General features: G+C 36.5%; 1 protein-coding gene across 12 annotated transcripts in view; it reads left to right on the top strand.

Moving 5' to 3' along the window:
- CDH18 (cadherin 18) overlaps nt 1-15371 on the top strand; it is a 506683-nt gene that overhangs the window by 371711 nt on the left and 119601 nt on the right. For 11 of the 12 annotated variants that reach the window (XM_069808908.1, XM_069808906.1, XM_069808901.1 and 8 more), the window contains 2 exons: nt 5676-5970; nt 13293-13412. In XM_069808908.1, the coding sequence (XP_069665009.1) occupies nt 5676-5970; nt 13293-13412 (415 nt within the window). The remainder of the gene's footprint in view (nt 1-5675; nt 5971-13292; nt 13413-15371) is intronic. The other variant, XM_069808912.1, reaches the window with a different exon arrangement.

Raw genomic sequence — 15371 nt, 5'->3', positions numbered from 1 at the left:
TCAACTCTTCTACTTTAGAGCTGCCCCTCTTATCCAGGCTTCTTTCTCATTCTTCGGTCACGCATGGTTTCCTGGTAGCGGCTCATCTTCCTTAGGCAAGCTCAGGGGAGCGGGGTGATTGCTGTGAGTTGTTAGCATCCCACATTCCCAGCAGGAGCAGGATGTTGGCTTCCTCCTCAATTTTTTGATTGGTTTTCTAGTACTTATTAGCGTGCTTCTTTCCCGTTGGTCCCCGCTTCTATACTGTCCAGTAATTTCTGCCTATTTGTGCTCATTTGCTTGATGAGTATGTATGCTTAAATGTTTGGATGTATCATGCAGCTAAGCGTTAGCTAAAACAATTAAGTACAAGATGTACAAAGATGAAGGCTAGTGAATAACGCCAGTAGCTAAGCAGTAGCCATGTGACCATTTGGTTTTGCGATAAGGCTTTAGCTACCCGATAGCTTTGCAGTTACTAGCACTAACAATACTGTATTAGCTGGGCAATAAGCCTACAATCTGTGCGTTCATTTTACAGCAGTTAATATGCTGATACATCAAATTATGAGTATTTAAGGACTCATAGTATCAAAATTAATATAAGAATATAAAGAAAACTCATTAACTTAAATGTTTGGTATACCTCTTCAAATCATGCCTTTAGAAAATGTAGCCCTTCTACAGTGTCTGCAGGAATACTAAAAGAAATGTAAGCATTTAACTGGACTGATGGAAGAAAAATGTTTAAGTCTTAGCAAAACAAGGACACCTTGGTTGCTATTCTGCAAAATCAGTCATACACTGCTGATATGGGCTACTTAAAGATTGAGGAACCATTATAAATCATCCTGAATCCAACTTGTTATTAAATATGTCAAGAAGTGGTGCCCACTGGGTTGATAAAGGTGACATTCCAGATATGCTCTTCAGCTATTATTTTCTGTTTCTTCTTTTCCTAAAAATTCAGAGAAATAAAGACAGGAATAATGCGCAACAAGGGATGAAAATTAAATCCTTTCTGGCGGCTTCTGGTTGTGGACAGATTCAGAATATTTAACAGATATGTCCTTGTTAGGAGCATAACCAAATCAGCAGTGATAAGTAATGTTTTCAGAAGCCAGCCCATCGCATTTGTACAAGGAATTCAGAAGACTGCACTGGCTGGAAGTTGGGAAATCTGAGACGTTGCTGTCGGGGAGCAGTAGAGTGAGGCAGCTCCCTGGGGCTTGGGCCACTGGGGGCTCCCCCAGGTGGGTGATGGCAGGGCCAGCCAGGGGCCACTGGGGCAGCCCCGGGCATCGGACACCTCCCTGAGGATGGGGCCAGGCCGAGGGGGGGACCCGGCTTGGTGGGGCCCATGGCCAGGCAGGGCTGCGGCATCGCTGGGGCAGGGGCTCGTGGCCCTGGGGGGCTGCAGTGCACTGAGCCGTGGGCAGGGTGGGGGGAGTCCTGGGGGGCTGGGGAGGGCTAAGTGGTGAGTGCAAGTGGTATTAGTCTCTAGTGGTTAACAAGGCAAACTCTTGGTCTGCAAAGTCGTTTTTAAAATAGGGGTTTGGGTCTAAGGTGAGATTGCTTAGGGAAGCATGTTGAAACAATTTAAGAAAGAAGAAAAAAGCTTCTTTAAGTACCAGTTAAAAAGTTAATATCACAAATCAATATATAATCATCAGATGAGGTGGACTATCATAGAAACTAAGACCTGCTGAGAGACATTTTCAGTAGTGTTTTCATAGTCATAGTGAAAACCTCTGATAGAGAAATCAGAGCGCTATGTTATAATGTTTGGCATGTTTCCCTTGTATTTCTTTTCAGTGCTCGTTACTCATCTTAACATTATGAATAATCATGTTTCAGTTTGCAATGCGTTTGTATTTCTTTTTAAATTAAGAGACTCCTGCAATGTTCCAACTTTCAGTCTCTGACTGGCACAGCAGGGGAAAAAATAACACCATATTTTGTGTTTATCTAAGCTATTTATTCACATTACTACAGCATGTGAATGTCTCATCCTCTAGTGTATACATGTTCTCACAGTAGTCATTGGCAGAGGTGGTGGCATCTCATTGAAATGAAATGTCTACACCCTTTTGTGGGATCTGGGTTGAGAAGACTTCTCCAGGTCACACAAGTTAGGTCTGAACTGGTGAACAGAACATGGGTTGGCTTGAGTCTGCATTGCTTAGCGGCATCCCCCTCTCTGTCAAATTAATCTGAAAGAGAAATAGTTACAGCAATCCCAAGTAGAGAGAGTCCACTATTGTCCAGCTAGATTTTGCTTCCTCGCTGTCTTTTGTAAGTCATTATGGACATAGCTGCAGAAATAGTCTCCCAAACCATGAGTTTGTAACCTAAACGGTGAATCGCATTTATTCTAATTAGAAATGCTGTTGTGGAATAAACCACCTGTTGTGGAGATGATTTCATAGTACGCAGGGAAAAAGAAAGAAGCGCGCCATGCTCAGGGACATGAATCTCTCATTAATCTGGTAGGCATTGTCTTAAGTAGGGATTCCCAGGGGCTCTCTTCAGCACAACACATACTGCAAATAAGTGTTTGAGAGAAGCCTTGATATTTTTCTACTTGGGCCAATTTGTACTGAGATGGAAGTATTAAAGAAGACAAACAGTCATTTAATCTTTACTTTACAGAAAAACTGAAATATAAACCAGCTGACAAAGGAAAGGCCCTTTTATTATGCAGTAGAAATGCTGTGAAAAATCCTATGTGAATTTAAAATTCAGCATTAGAAATTAAAAGGCGTAAATCAAAGTGTTATATTTCAAACAATATAAGAAATACTAGGAAGTAGGGAAGCAGGAACTTCTCATAGCTTTCTCTTGTTTTCAGTTGTTGCCTTACAACTGCAGTGTAAAAGACCCAGTTGCAAATTGAAGGCTTCCATTATTTATTAACACTCAGATAATTTTCTTCTAGTGACACTCCTGCCTGCATTTTTCAGTTGAAGTTTGTTGGGTAACATGATGTTTAAGAGGAATAACAGATGGCTGAGCAATCAGCTAGGCATCTTTTGTGTTTCTCAACTTTTATCACTTGTTAGATGTAAAAGCCCTCTGACTCAAAATGTACCTGGATTTTCTTCACTGATGACAAGTACAAATAGTTGTTTCTTCACAACAAAAATATCTAATGTTATTAACTTTTCAAAATGTTCCATGCATTTTCTGCTATCACAGTGAATTTCTGAATCTGCCTTTCTGCAGTATGGTATTGGAACGCCATGTCTGTGATGATATTTGGGGTTTCTGAGGAAAGCTTACTTCTTAAATTCTACAGCAGTTCCTTACTCTGTTGATTTCTTACCCATCTATGTAAGCAATTTCTTAATTGCTTCATAATTTCATAATTCCAGTTATGAATGCAGTGATTTTTGCTGGGATGTCTATATGGTATACCCGAATATGCTTTTACATACACACATGCAGAGTTAAAAGGAGAGAATGAGGATGGAGATTCTTGTGATCTTCTTCAGTTTGCGATAGTGTTACCTTGAGTTCCTTATAGCATCATAAAGTCAGCAAATGTATCATTTTCCTGGGCATACAAATTTTCTCCTGGGTTTCATGGGTTTTTTTCCCCATAAATTAGAGACTATCCTTCCGAAGCAAATGTTAACATTTGCAAACACTAACACTTAGGAATCATTTCATCAAAAAAGGAACCTGCAGCAAGAGAATAACAATTCTGATTGTTTCTGAAAAACTGGAATACCAGCAAACCAGGGTTAGAATACCAGAATACCTACTATTCTTGGTCGTAGGAATAAATCACTTCAGAGAACATTCTGACTTTATAGGAAGTTTGAATGCCTGGCATTTTACATCGAGTGAATTATTCCTTTGTTAATAGAATACAGTACTATTCTGAGGATAACAAGAGATGTAACCAGGATTTTGCCCATCACTACTCTAAAGCAAAGGTATAAGACTGTTCTGCAGGCCTATACAGGCAAAGCCAAGAAAACAGACCCTTTCTCTGCTACTTTCTTCTACTTTCAAAGTAAAAAAAAAAAAATGGGTCCACAGCGATGATCCAGTTTTGTTTGGGTTATTCAGTCAGATCTTCTTGTCGCTCAGATAAGTATATGGTGCATTGAACAAAGTCACGCTGAAATTTATATGAGCTGACAATCTTAATTTTATTAGACTTCCCCCTTCCAAACCCCCCTACAGGACAAGACATAAATTATGTGCAACACCATAGTTTCATAGATTTAATACACGAGATGAAAAATGTTACCAAGCCCCATATGGTTGCTCCTCTTACAAATAGCAAGCTAAATCATTTTAAAGGCAAGAAAAAGACTTGGCAAAAAGGGCACAAGGAGAGAGTGAGAAAATAGCAGCACCTCTGTATCTTATGACTTAAGTCAGAAAAAAGATGATTTGTACCTCCAAAAGCCTTACTTTCTCTCTGTCCAACCCAAATGGTTTCTAAACTGAGAATGGAAAGTAGTCTGGAAACTGACACCCTGTGTTCTGTTAATAAAAAATAATATCTGGCATTCTGCTTCTGCTTTGCTCAGATTCTGTATAGAAACTTGGTAATGCCACATTGCAGATGTTGAGGTAGTCAGGGCAGTGGGATAAGAATAAGTGAGTTCTTAAAATTAGAAAGTTTCCCTTCTGATTTAACATCACAATATAACTGTGCAATACCTGAGGCTGTTCATTTCTGCATTATCACTTTGTTCTCATTATGCACCTCAATAAATACATTCTGTTCTCAAAGTTGTTCTAAAGAAAAAAACCGACAAAGCCTCTTAATCTGTCAAGGAATCACCCCTCCTTCTCAGAGAACACATGTTCATTTTTAATCTAAACAGGCAATTCTTTAAAGTCAATTTAGAAGCACTGAGATTTAATGGGTAGCTGTTTCATGTTATCTCTTAATACAACAGGGTACTTAGTGACTTTTCCTCCACCACCACCACCCCCCCCACCACCACCCCCTGCCTAAATATAAGCTTTATTCTACTCAAGGAGGGGTATAAAATACTTAACATGTATTTTACAGCACAAAGTGTGTTGGGAACAATGAAAATGCTGGCAGTATCAGTCAAAGTTCATTACTTCATTATTAGTAATTTAAATACAAGCAAATTAGCTGACTTTCTAATTAAAGCAAACAAAACCCAGAGAAAATGGCTTTGTTTTGTTGAGGGATGGAGTAATCCTGGACAGACATCTGTCACTGCCATACTGTGCAGTTTCCTTTTACAGTAAATGATGCTGTCTTTGGGGCCACAGAAGATAACATAGGTGGTGGGACTGAACTACAATCATTGAAGCAGACAATCCTCAGTGTGACTGCTTCAGGCTTAGTGCTTAAGGCAGAATTTCTAGCTATGAGTGCTGTAAGATAACTACTAGAAGGACTAAAACAAAACCCACCCCAGTTACTGAAATATTCTCAATTTAGGGAAGTTTTCTAGAATGGACGTAGAACCCAAGAAGTCCCAGCTTAAAAAATTAACTATGCTGGGTGGAAATGACCCTGAACAGAATGATTGACTTGCTAGAAATAGCACATGAGGAATTATGGCAAGAGGTGGGAAGGTTAAAAACTAAGTAGAATTGTGCTAACAGTAATATTGTAGTTTTTATATCTTATGTGCAATAACCTTTTATGAAATTTGTCATTTTATATGATTTTATGTGTATATATTCTACAGCTGCACTCCAATTCCGACAAAGGTGATGGATCAGTCAAATACATTCTTACTGGAGAAGGGGCGGGGACTATATTTATTATTGATGACACGACTGGAGACATCCATTCAACCAAAAGCCTAGATCGAGAGCAGAAGACACACTATGTGCTTCATGCCCAAGCTATTGATAGACGGACAAACAAGCCACTCGAGCCTGAATCTGAATTTATTATCAAAGTGCAGGATATCAACGACAATGCACCAAAATTTACAGATGGACCATACATTGTTACTGTGCCAGAGATGTCTGAAATGGGTAAGGAAAACAAATTGTTCTATTCAACAGTCTTTTAACAAGTGAAAATGCCACATACTGTTTGACAAAGTTGTGACACATTATTGTATTTCTGATTGTATGTAAAAGATATTAACAATTGAGAAGAGATGATAAGAAGACATCAAATGCAACCTTGTATGTTACTTGCGACATTCATATTAAGAAAACAGAACACACACACACACGAACTGTAGAAGAGAGTCACTCTTATTCTTGAATGCTTTAACAGGCATTCCTAGGCAAATGGTACTTTGCACTCTAGCAACAAGAAGTATTCATATATCCTCATTCAACTACACACTCTATGGCCTTCTCTTATGCCTGCATGAGTAGTCTATGCAATTGACAGAATTAAACAAATACAAAGGAACAGTAGTTTTCTAGACTATTTTAGACCATGGTGTCATATGTTTATTTACCTTTATTAAGTTTCTTATAAAGTGAACCGAAGTTCAAAAAAGTACTGATCTTTGGTTTTCCCTGTTAGACATGTAGTTCAGATATTCTTATTCTTTGGGGTGCTACATTATGCAATCAGTTTTCTTTATTGCTTCTCTGGTGTTGAAATTAGTTTGTAACTTTCCTCTAATAACACAACATCAAAGCTACATAACTAGTCTAGGATAGACAGATGGAAATACTACTTCTGTGCTAGATATTTTTTAAGGAAGCTTGACTGTCATAACTGGTCTTTGTGCAATATGTCTGCTGTCTTTTGTTACTGAATGGACAGTACAGATATTTACCTCATGAACACACACTTTTTACTTCTCTTTTGTTTCATAGGTCATTGTTCACATATTGCCCTTCAACTTCCCTTTTATGAATTTTCTTCTTTCCACAGTCTGTTTCCCTCTAACGGGGAATTGCTACCTCATCTTTGCTTGTAATTTTTATTTCTCCGTCGTCCCATATTTTAATATCATTATTTTTTAACATTATTATTTCTAATAGCCTGTTCTGGGTCTCTACCAGAAGAAAATCCTTATTAGCCATTCTCATTTGGTCAGTATCTAGCTACTAAAGATTTTCAGATTATAGGTCAAATATATTTTCATTCCTTAAAATAATTTGCTAATTGTTCATTGTTCTCTTAAACCATAGCTTCCTCTCAAATACTGACTTCCTTGATCTCATCTTTTACTTCTCAGAGCTATGAACATGTAGATCTCCATTCCATCTACACAGTGATGCTACTGCATATAACAGGACATGTTTTTAATGTAGAATTCCCTCTTTTAACCATCTAAGCATACTATTGCCAATATCATTCCCAAGAGAAATTTATGGAAGTACAGAAGGGCGGTATTTCTGTGAGTAATGTCATAACACCAGGACTATTTAAGAAATACACCTTTGTGGGAAGTACAGTGAGGGGATAGAGCTCCCAGTAGGAATATTGTGGGCCTATACAAAACCTGTTCAGTTGTCTTTGATAATTCACTGTGGCACAAAGCTTTACTGTTAGAGTTGCAGTTCATTTCAGTAGCATCTAAGCTCTTATCTCAATTGTCTCTCGTCACACCACAGACTGTCTTGATGTGAAATTTGTTTCTGTTATCGACTGTCTCCAAAAATGCATAACTGTTCCTCTTTCTTCAGTTTCCTTTGTCTTTAATGGAGACCATTTTAGTTAATTGATTATTTCCTTCCCCTGTGGAAGCCTTTTATTTTCTGCATAAGAAAGACAGTGGAAAGGAAATCAATGTTATCCTCAAAGTCAAAGGCAGCCAATATAATTAATTTTTATTTGCTCATTCCATTTATGAAAGTTCTCTTTTTTTTCATCCTCTCAAAATGTAGTATTCTTACATAGAAATTAGTCATGATTCTGTAGTAGTGTGAATCTTGGTATTACTGTACAACTACATTATACAAGTTACAACTACATTATACAAGTTACTGTTTTCCAAAGAAAAATTTGAATAGTTAGTCTGGGATGGCATTTTGGGTTATAAAACAGAGTAGATTATGGCAAAACAAGGAAGTTTTAGTGATAAAATAAAGCAGTAATGCATCTGTTTTCTAAATGAAATACTTTACTGGTTGTACCTGAGTCTATTCCACATATCTATACCTATTCCACAAAGCTTTCCTGTTGTGTGAATAAAATTGAATTTTCATATCCCACTGTATAGGCAGTCTGCTGTAGGCATACATTATATTTTCATCGCAAATTTATGGTGATTATTTTCTTTTTCCCTTATTGATTTGTTTGTGTTTATTGCATACTGAAAGCATTTTATTGTCTGCAGTCTCAGGAAGACTAATTCTATTATTGCTTCCACAGGATACATTCCTTCTGTCAAATAATGGAGCTCCCTATCCATTTTTATTAGGTTCTGTAATTAGCACATTTTTTTACATTTAGCTGCGGAGTCTATACGTAACTGAACTTCTTGTTGTTATTTTATGAATTCCTAAGGCTACTTCACTACTTCAGAAATTTCTTTTGCTTTTTTACATGGTCATTTAAAGAACTTTCAATGTTACTCTCTCTCTGTAACAGCCCTCATGCCTAGTGGCAGGTGATATTTTTGATCTCTGCTATGCTGTTCAGTTTCAGCAGCAGGTTCCTGTCTGTCTCCTCAAGAAGTTAGCTGGTATTTTTCCCACAAATTGAATCTTTCTTGATCTACTTGTAAAAGCTCATAGGACCTTTATGGCTTTTCTTTTTTTAGGTCACTGACAAGAAAGTACAGGTAAGTTTGGTTAAATTATTTGCCAAAAACACTAGATCACAGTGTTCACTGTGGCACAAAGTGAACATATTGTTTATGCTTTATGTACTATGCTGAAAGAGCTGAAAGAAAACACCTATTCCTTGCCTTCATTGAACCTTTTTCCTAAAAGTTGGCTCAGGAACCAAGGTTTATACCTGAAATGATTTCTTCTGCAGTGTAAAAAACTCAGTTTCATTGAGCGCTATAACTATGCTCTGTTTTAAGGTTTACGAAAGAGTCATCATTATCTAAATGTAAAAGGAAATAAAAGCATCTTCAGTTAGTAAAAGTCTTCCATATCTGCTCATTTTCAGATAGCTTCAAAATGAGTGAAATACTGCATATTAAATTTTCTAGTGTGAGGTCATGCATAAGAAGAGTATTCCCGATAAATTCTACTAGGAAATTAGTAGACACACTGGACTTCCCTGAACTTCTTTTCAGGGTATTATAATATGAGGTAGTCATAATTTCAGATAATCTGCAAGACAGTATTCATGGTCTTCATAAATATGATTTGTATGAGAAATGCCTATTTATGTTCCTGTGTTGTTTGATTTTTATCTTCTAATGAAGATAGCTGACAAAAAAAAAAAAAGATTTTCTACAATGAGGACTTGGATCAGTATTATAGTCATTGGACTTGAAGTGTTGATTTCCTGGTGAAATCACTGTTTTCTAATGTAGAATGAAACTAAAACACGTTGTGTTGACTTAGTGTTTTAAGACAATTGTAAGAATTAGTTTAGTTAAGCAGGAAATCCCTGTGTTCATTAAACTTCACCTTTTTTCACTTGTTTTACTTTTTGTTCAATATTGATCCATTTGAGATTCTAACAGTGCAGCAAACTATGGAAAGTCATGCATACAGATTTGCATTCTCAACAGACATGTTTTATTGAACTGCCTCATTAAACATTAACAGTTTGTCTTCAGAGAGACAGATTGAAGTATTTCCCTTCAGCTTTGATACATAACTTTACAAAATTTTTATTGTAAACATATATTTAAAAAAGAGAAAAACAAAAGAAGAGATTTTGAAATAAAACTACAATTTGGTTTCCCAAATGAAATTATCCTTATTTTTGATAGCAGAAAAAATGCAAAGCTTAGAGGGTGGTGTTCAGAGCATACAGATGTATTTTCCAGCTCTGTATAAAGCATTAGCTAAGAAAACAGAATTCCCAATATGTAATCTCTAAACTGTAGTGGGAAATCATGTGGAATGGTACTTGTACTCTGAATAAGCAGAACCTCCACTTCAGGGAAAAAAGTCTTTTTTATTGCCTAACTGGAGTGTCAAAATGCTTTCGTAGCAAAACTTTGAGGTTTTTCTTGACAGGCACTTTCACAGTAGGTGAGTGAAGAACGTATGGAAGATATGCCTCTGGGTCCAATGTTCATATCTGTTCTGAGGTCTCCAGGGAAATTAGATCCTTATTTTTTTATTAGATTATTTTCTTCAGAATTGTTAACATTAAAAACAGCAAGGCAGCTGTACCGTATACTTTTCCATCTAAATCCTTCATTACACATAGCTCAACAGCAAAAACTGATGCTGCATCTGAATGGTACAAATATATTTGGAATTGTGATTTGTCTGTCATATTGATGAGCTGAATGATGCTAACTTGGAAGGAATAATTGGAAGTTAAGGGTAGCCTCTTTACCTTTTCTCTCAGAAGGCGTTCCAACCCACAGCTTTCACAAGCTGCCTTTCCTCTGCGCTCAGCAAATCGGGCAAGAGTTTGGCAAAAGGCCAGTATGGGTGTAACTTACAAGATGCTGAGCATGCTTGTGTAATACAGTGAAAAATTAAGCATCTGATGAGCTACATTGCACTGAATGAGGTTTTGAGAGGTGGGGTGGGGGGTTGAGTTAAAACTTGTGATTCTAACTGTTCCTTTAGATGAAAAGAGAACACTTTGCCACTATTCAATACCAAATTACTATTATCTGGTGTTTCTTAGGAGAGACACACAGATGTGTTAGAAAATCACTGTGGTGCATTTTAAGGTATAATAGCATTCCATTCATGCTTAAATGACCTGTCCGCTGCTTATGTGAGATACCACCTTTCACTAGCCCCATTTCTTTGTCCCACATCAATGAGCAATACAAGCACTCTATTCTATCCCCTACCTTTTAAAATAAGGAGCAGTGAGAATGAAGTCTCTGAAGAATGGGAGAACCGTGAAATCTCAGTATTTCTGGTATTTTCTTCTGAAATGGCCAAAACCTGTTCATCCATTCCATAACCTACCTTGATTTTCTAGAACCCTGGGAAGAAGTGCAAATGGGAACTCAACCTGTTAGATGAGTAGGCAACTGTTGGTAACTTTTTTCCTGGAAGCAGGAAAATCTATAGATGAAAAGGTACAGAAGTTGCCCAGCACTCTGGGTAGCAAACTCTGGTAGGTGACTATACTGCTTGGACGGATATGTTTTTGTTGTATGCAATTAAAAAAAATAAAATCATTGTGTATGAATAACCTATTAATATTTAATGATTCCACAAGATTCTAGCATAAAATAATGAAGCCATGAATAAAGGAAAAACAACAAATTAGTGTGGGCAGGCCTTCACCCTTGAATACAAGCTTAACTAGAAGACAGAAAGGTCACAGCTTTTCCACTTCAAGTTAGAATTTGTTGCCTGGACTACAGAAATATATCATTACAGTATTTAGAGTGTAGAAGAGGGGAAAAAATGCATTTTCTGTTCTTTGAAGTGACCTGATGTGGTTTGCAGGAACTCTTCTTCTAAGTTTAAATAGCAAATAAATATGACTGAATAGATTCCTAGAACATTTTAAGAAAATTACACTATCTTTAATTCATATTTGTTTACCTTGCCACATAAACCCAAATACAGTAATTTAGTCAGTTTTACCATTAACTCTTGAATAACTATGAATAGATTACTAGCTCCAGCTTGATTTTATTACAATATTCAAATTCATCAAGATGTCCTTATATCTGCTGCGTGAATATATCTATGTATGAGACTGTATGTATTTGGCCTGTTTAGAGACCAGGAAACACTATATTTAAGTATGCAGACACGTTTGCTGTACCTTTTACTAAATCACCAGTAGAGATACAAAAAGCAACTTTTGGTGTCCAATTTAGTGTGGCACAAATGAATGAATAGTTTCTCAAACAGTGAAGAATCCAAATCTGTGAAGATTTGCATGCTTACTTTACTGTACTTGAAGTGAGACTCCATGATTTTAGGTGTTTTTGTTGCCAGTGTACACTGAGGGTGTGCACAGTAACAAACAGTTCTGTGCAATGGAAACCGATCTATGAAGTTAAATCAGTTGGAACTGAGGATCTGATGTCCACACCATATGTTTTTGGGAAGTCTTATTTCAGATTAGCTGTTGTCTGGTCTCTGAGACTAAATGCCCATTAGCAGTCAGAAAAAAATCACATGTGCTCCTAAAGCACATCTGGTTTAGCTTCATCCACTAGTTAGCATGCTCTGAAACTGTTCCATGAGGCAAATCAAAGTACGACAAGTGGGGGAGATCAAGGGATTCAATTCAAAAGCATACTTCTCCTTACAGCCAAGATGTGAAATTGAACACCCCAGAGTGTAGGTGATGCCTCAGTGGTTAATTTAACTGAGAAGCCACTTTCAGATGCAGAATTACATGAGAGCAGCCTGTTCTGTTATTATTACCGCTGTGTTCTAATAGTAGGCCAAAGGAGTCTGTTGAAAGCAGTGTCTGTAGAAGGATAAACAAGTGGGATGAAGACTGAACCTTTATAAACTTGCCAATCTTTCATTTACTCGTTTCTTATGTGAAGTGTTGGGCAATGATAGCAAAAAAGATTCATCATTAAATGTCTTGAAAAATACAGTAAAATGTAAAATCACTTGTCTCTATTCTATCTGTGAAGTATTTACGCATTTTATTTTCTACAAAGTGTTACTCGTAAGTTATCCCACTTAGTGACATGCTAGAAACTGATGCTATTTTTCTAATGGTATTTATTAACAGCATATGAATATTTGTCGTTTGAACTCCTTTTCCTTCTAATTTGGATCCATCATTGGAATCCCAACAAGGTTCTAGTATTATTTCGTTTTCAGATCTTCGAAGGCTTCCAATAGCTAGATTTTTTGATTCCTTTAGTATCTTTTATTGATATGGGGGTGTTTATGCAAATTATTTTAAATATGCACTTCAACATTAATTTGTATTGTGGATGAAGATAATCCTGAAGTCCATAAATATGAGTTGTTTGGAAGTCTAAGCAGTATCCAAGTTTGGGGTCTGTATGCATGAACATACATAAATATGCATGCTATGTAGTTACTATTTCTGGTTTTATATATATATGTAATTAAGTTACATATACATATAGAGAGGGAAAGAGAAAAAGGTTTTTTTCAAATGACTATAGTTTTCTTTAAAAATATGATAGGATAATAACACATAGAGAAAATGTTATTAATCCCACAATTGCAGAATGGGGGGACTGTAGAGGTTTCAAAAATGCGTCTAAAAATATTTGTCCAAAAATTATATTTATTATCAATTAACCTTTCTTTTCCTGTATGTACAGGTACATCTGTTCTACAGGTGACAGCCACAGATGCAGATGACCCTACATATGGAAACAGCGCCAGGGTAGTGTACAGTATTCTTCAGGGACAGCCATATTTCTCTGTTGATCCTAAAACAGGTGTGTATTTTATATTCCTGTCAATGTGATTTGTCTAATGTGTTGCAGTTAACTAAGTCTGGTAGATAAAATCCAATGTACAAAATGCAGGTGGGTAGGATTTTTTTTTTTTTTAATTCCTATTATATCCTACTTGGTTTAACGCTATGAAATTTAGGAGTTGCTATGTTTCACTGAGTACTAAAATGAGCCTACTGTGTACAGAATTAATTCTGCATCATGCCATGATATGAGCCATTCAGCCAAACTGGAATAGCATTTTTTCATCTTTTCAAGCCTCTTGTTTAGGAAGTGAATCAAGTGTGCCTAATACGTTATGATTTTAAATGCTTTGTTTTGCCTGAAGGATAGGCTTGGGAGGATTATTGAATGTGTGCTTCAACACATTTACCATAATAAATGAATATCATTCTTGTATTTATAAAACTGATGTATTGCCATTTCACTGAAAATTTGTTCTATGATTCAAGAAGTAGAATGAGCTGAAATATTTATGCTTAAGCTCTATGCATTGCCTTCTCCTTTTTTTCTACAAAGTGTAAGTTATGTATAATGAATCCAAATTGGTTTCTTTAAAGAGAGAAGAAATCTCTTTTGGGAGAGGGGGTTGTTACTAGTTTTGGATTTTCTGAAGAGCATTATCTTAAATATTAATATGAAGATATATTTTTAGTATGCATTTATAGACCTTCATAATGAGGAAATACAGTTTAAAAAAAGTACTTTTTTCATCTGAATTTTGTAACTGGTTTTCCCTATCTATATCAAAGCTTTAATACTGAGAGGAAGGAAAGAAATATAGTGATCTCTACACTTAACTATAGGGAAGAATAATGATTTTTAAAATGTGGTGAAGTGAAGTAAATACAGTGTAAATAGTTTTCATTGTAGTATTTTTACATTTAAGTGTCTTTGTGTACATTAATCTCTGTGCAACTTGGAGGTATACACTTGTTTCATTACAAGAGAAGTGTATCTGTGCCATCTCAGCTAGCTTTGAGGTTTGCTTTGAGTAGGAGGCTAGACTCGATGACCTCCAGAGGTGTCGCTCAACCTAAATTATTCTATAATTTTGTGAGCTCATGTTAGAAAGGTCTAAGAATGCGAAGCCTGACAGGATCATGTTGGAGGACTATATAAGGTGCTGGGAGGCAAACCTGATGCAGGCCTGTTCATACGTACTGTGTTTTGGGAGCATCTGCTGGCACACACCTTACCCAGCTGTGTGTGAATAGAGCCTAGCAGAGTACTGGCTGGCACAGGCTAAAACCACTCTGGGGTACATGTTAACAACTAAGAGGTATGGAAAATTAGTGGTACAGTGCTCAAGCTCTCTCTGCCCTTGTTTTTACTTAGAAATACAACCCTGGTCTACATTTCTGTTTCTGTTTTAGCACTCCGAGGCAATGGCCTATATTTTTTGTTTTTATAATGGTATGGAACTTGTAGTATGGAGCTGCAGTTCAGTCAAAGAAGAATCATAATGGATGTTCTCAGTATTGGGTCTGTATCACAAAAGAGAATACTACTGTTGTATCACTGTTTGTATGTTATAAAGAAAGCAGATGGGAGTGTATTTTCACTCCCCAAGCCTTAGGCTTTGACAGTGGTTTAATAACACTTTATGAACTTAAACTGTTCTTAATACGTGTATAGAATATGAAAATTCTTCTGATACCTTAGTCTATTAAAATAGCAAAAGAATAAAATACCTTACGAGGTAAGTAGACAGTGAAAGAGTGAAAAAACTGGAGAAAGCTTTTTGATTTGATAAGTTGTCTTTTTATAATTGCAGAATAGCAGTTAATTTAATTTGGCATGATATAATGGGAAGAAGTAGAACATTGGAAATGATGGGAAAGTCTTGAAGAATAGAGTGTTTCACTATGAAATTTCACTTTGAATTTCTGGGTTTTAAGACTCATTTTCTAAAAACATCACTCTTCTGAATTTGCAAGC

This window comes from Haliaeetus albicilla, chromosome 21, assembly GCF_947461875.1.
Source record: "Haliaeetus albicilla chromosome 21, bHalAlb1.1, whole genome shotgun sequence".
NCBI classification, from domain to species: domain Eukaryota; kingdom Metazoa; phylum Chordata; class Aves; order Accipitriformes; family Accipitridae; genus Haliaeetus; species Haliaeetus albicilla.
The sequence above is the reverse complement of the archived record's forward strand: the minus strand, read 5'-3'. Positions and strand labels throughout refer to the sequence as shown.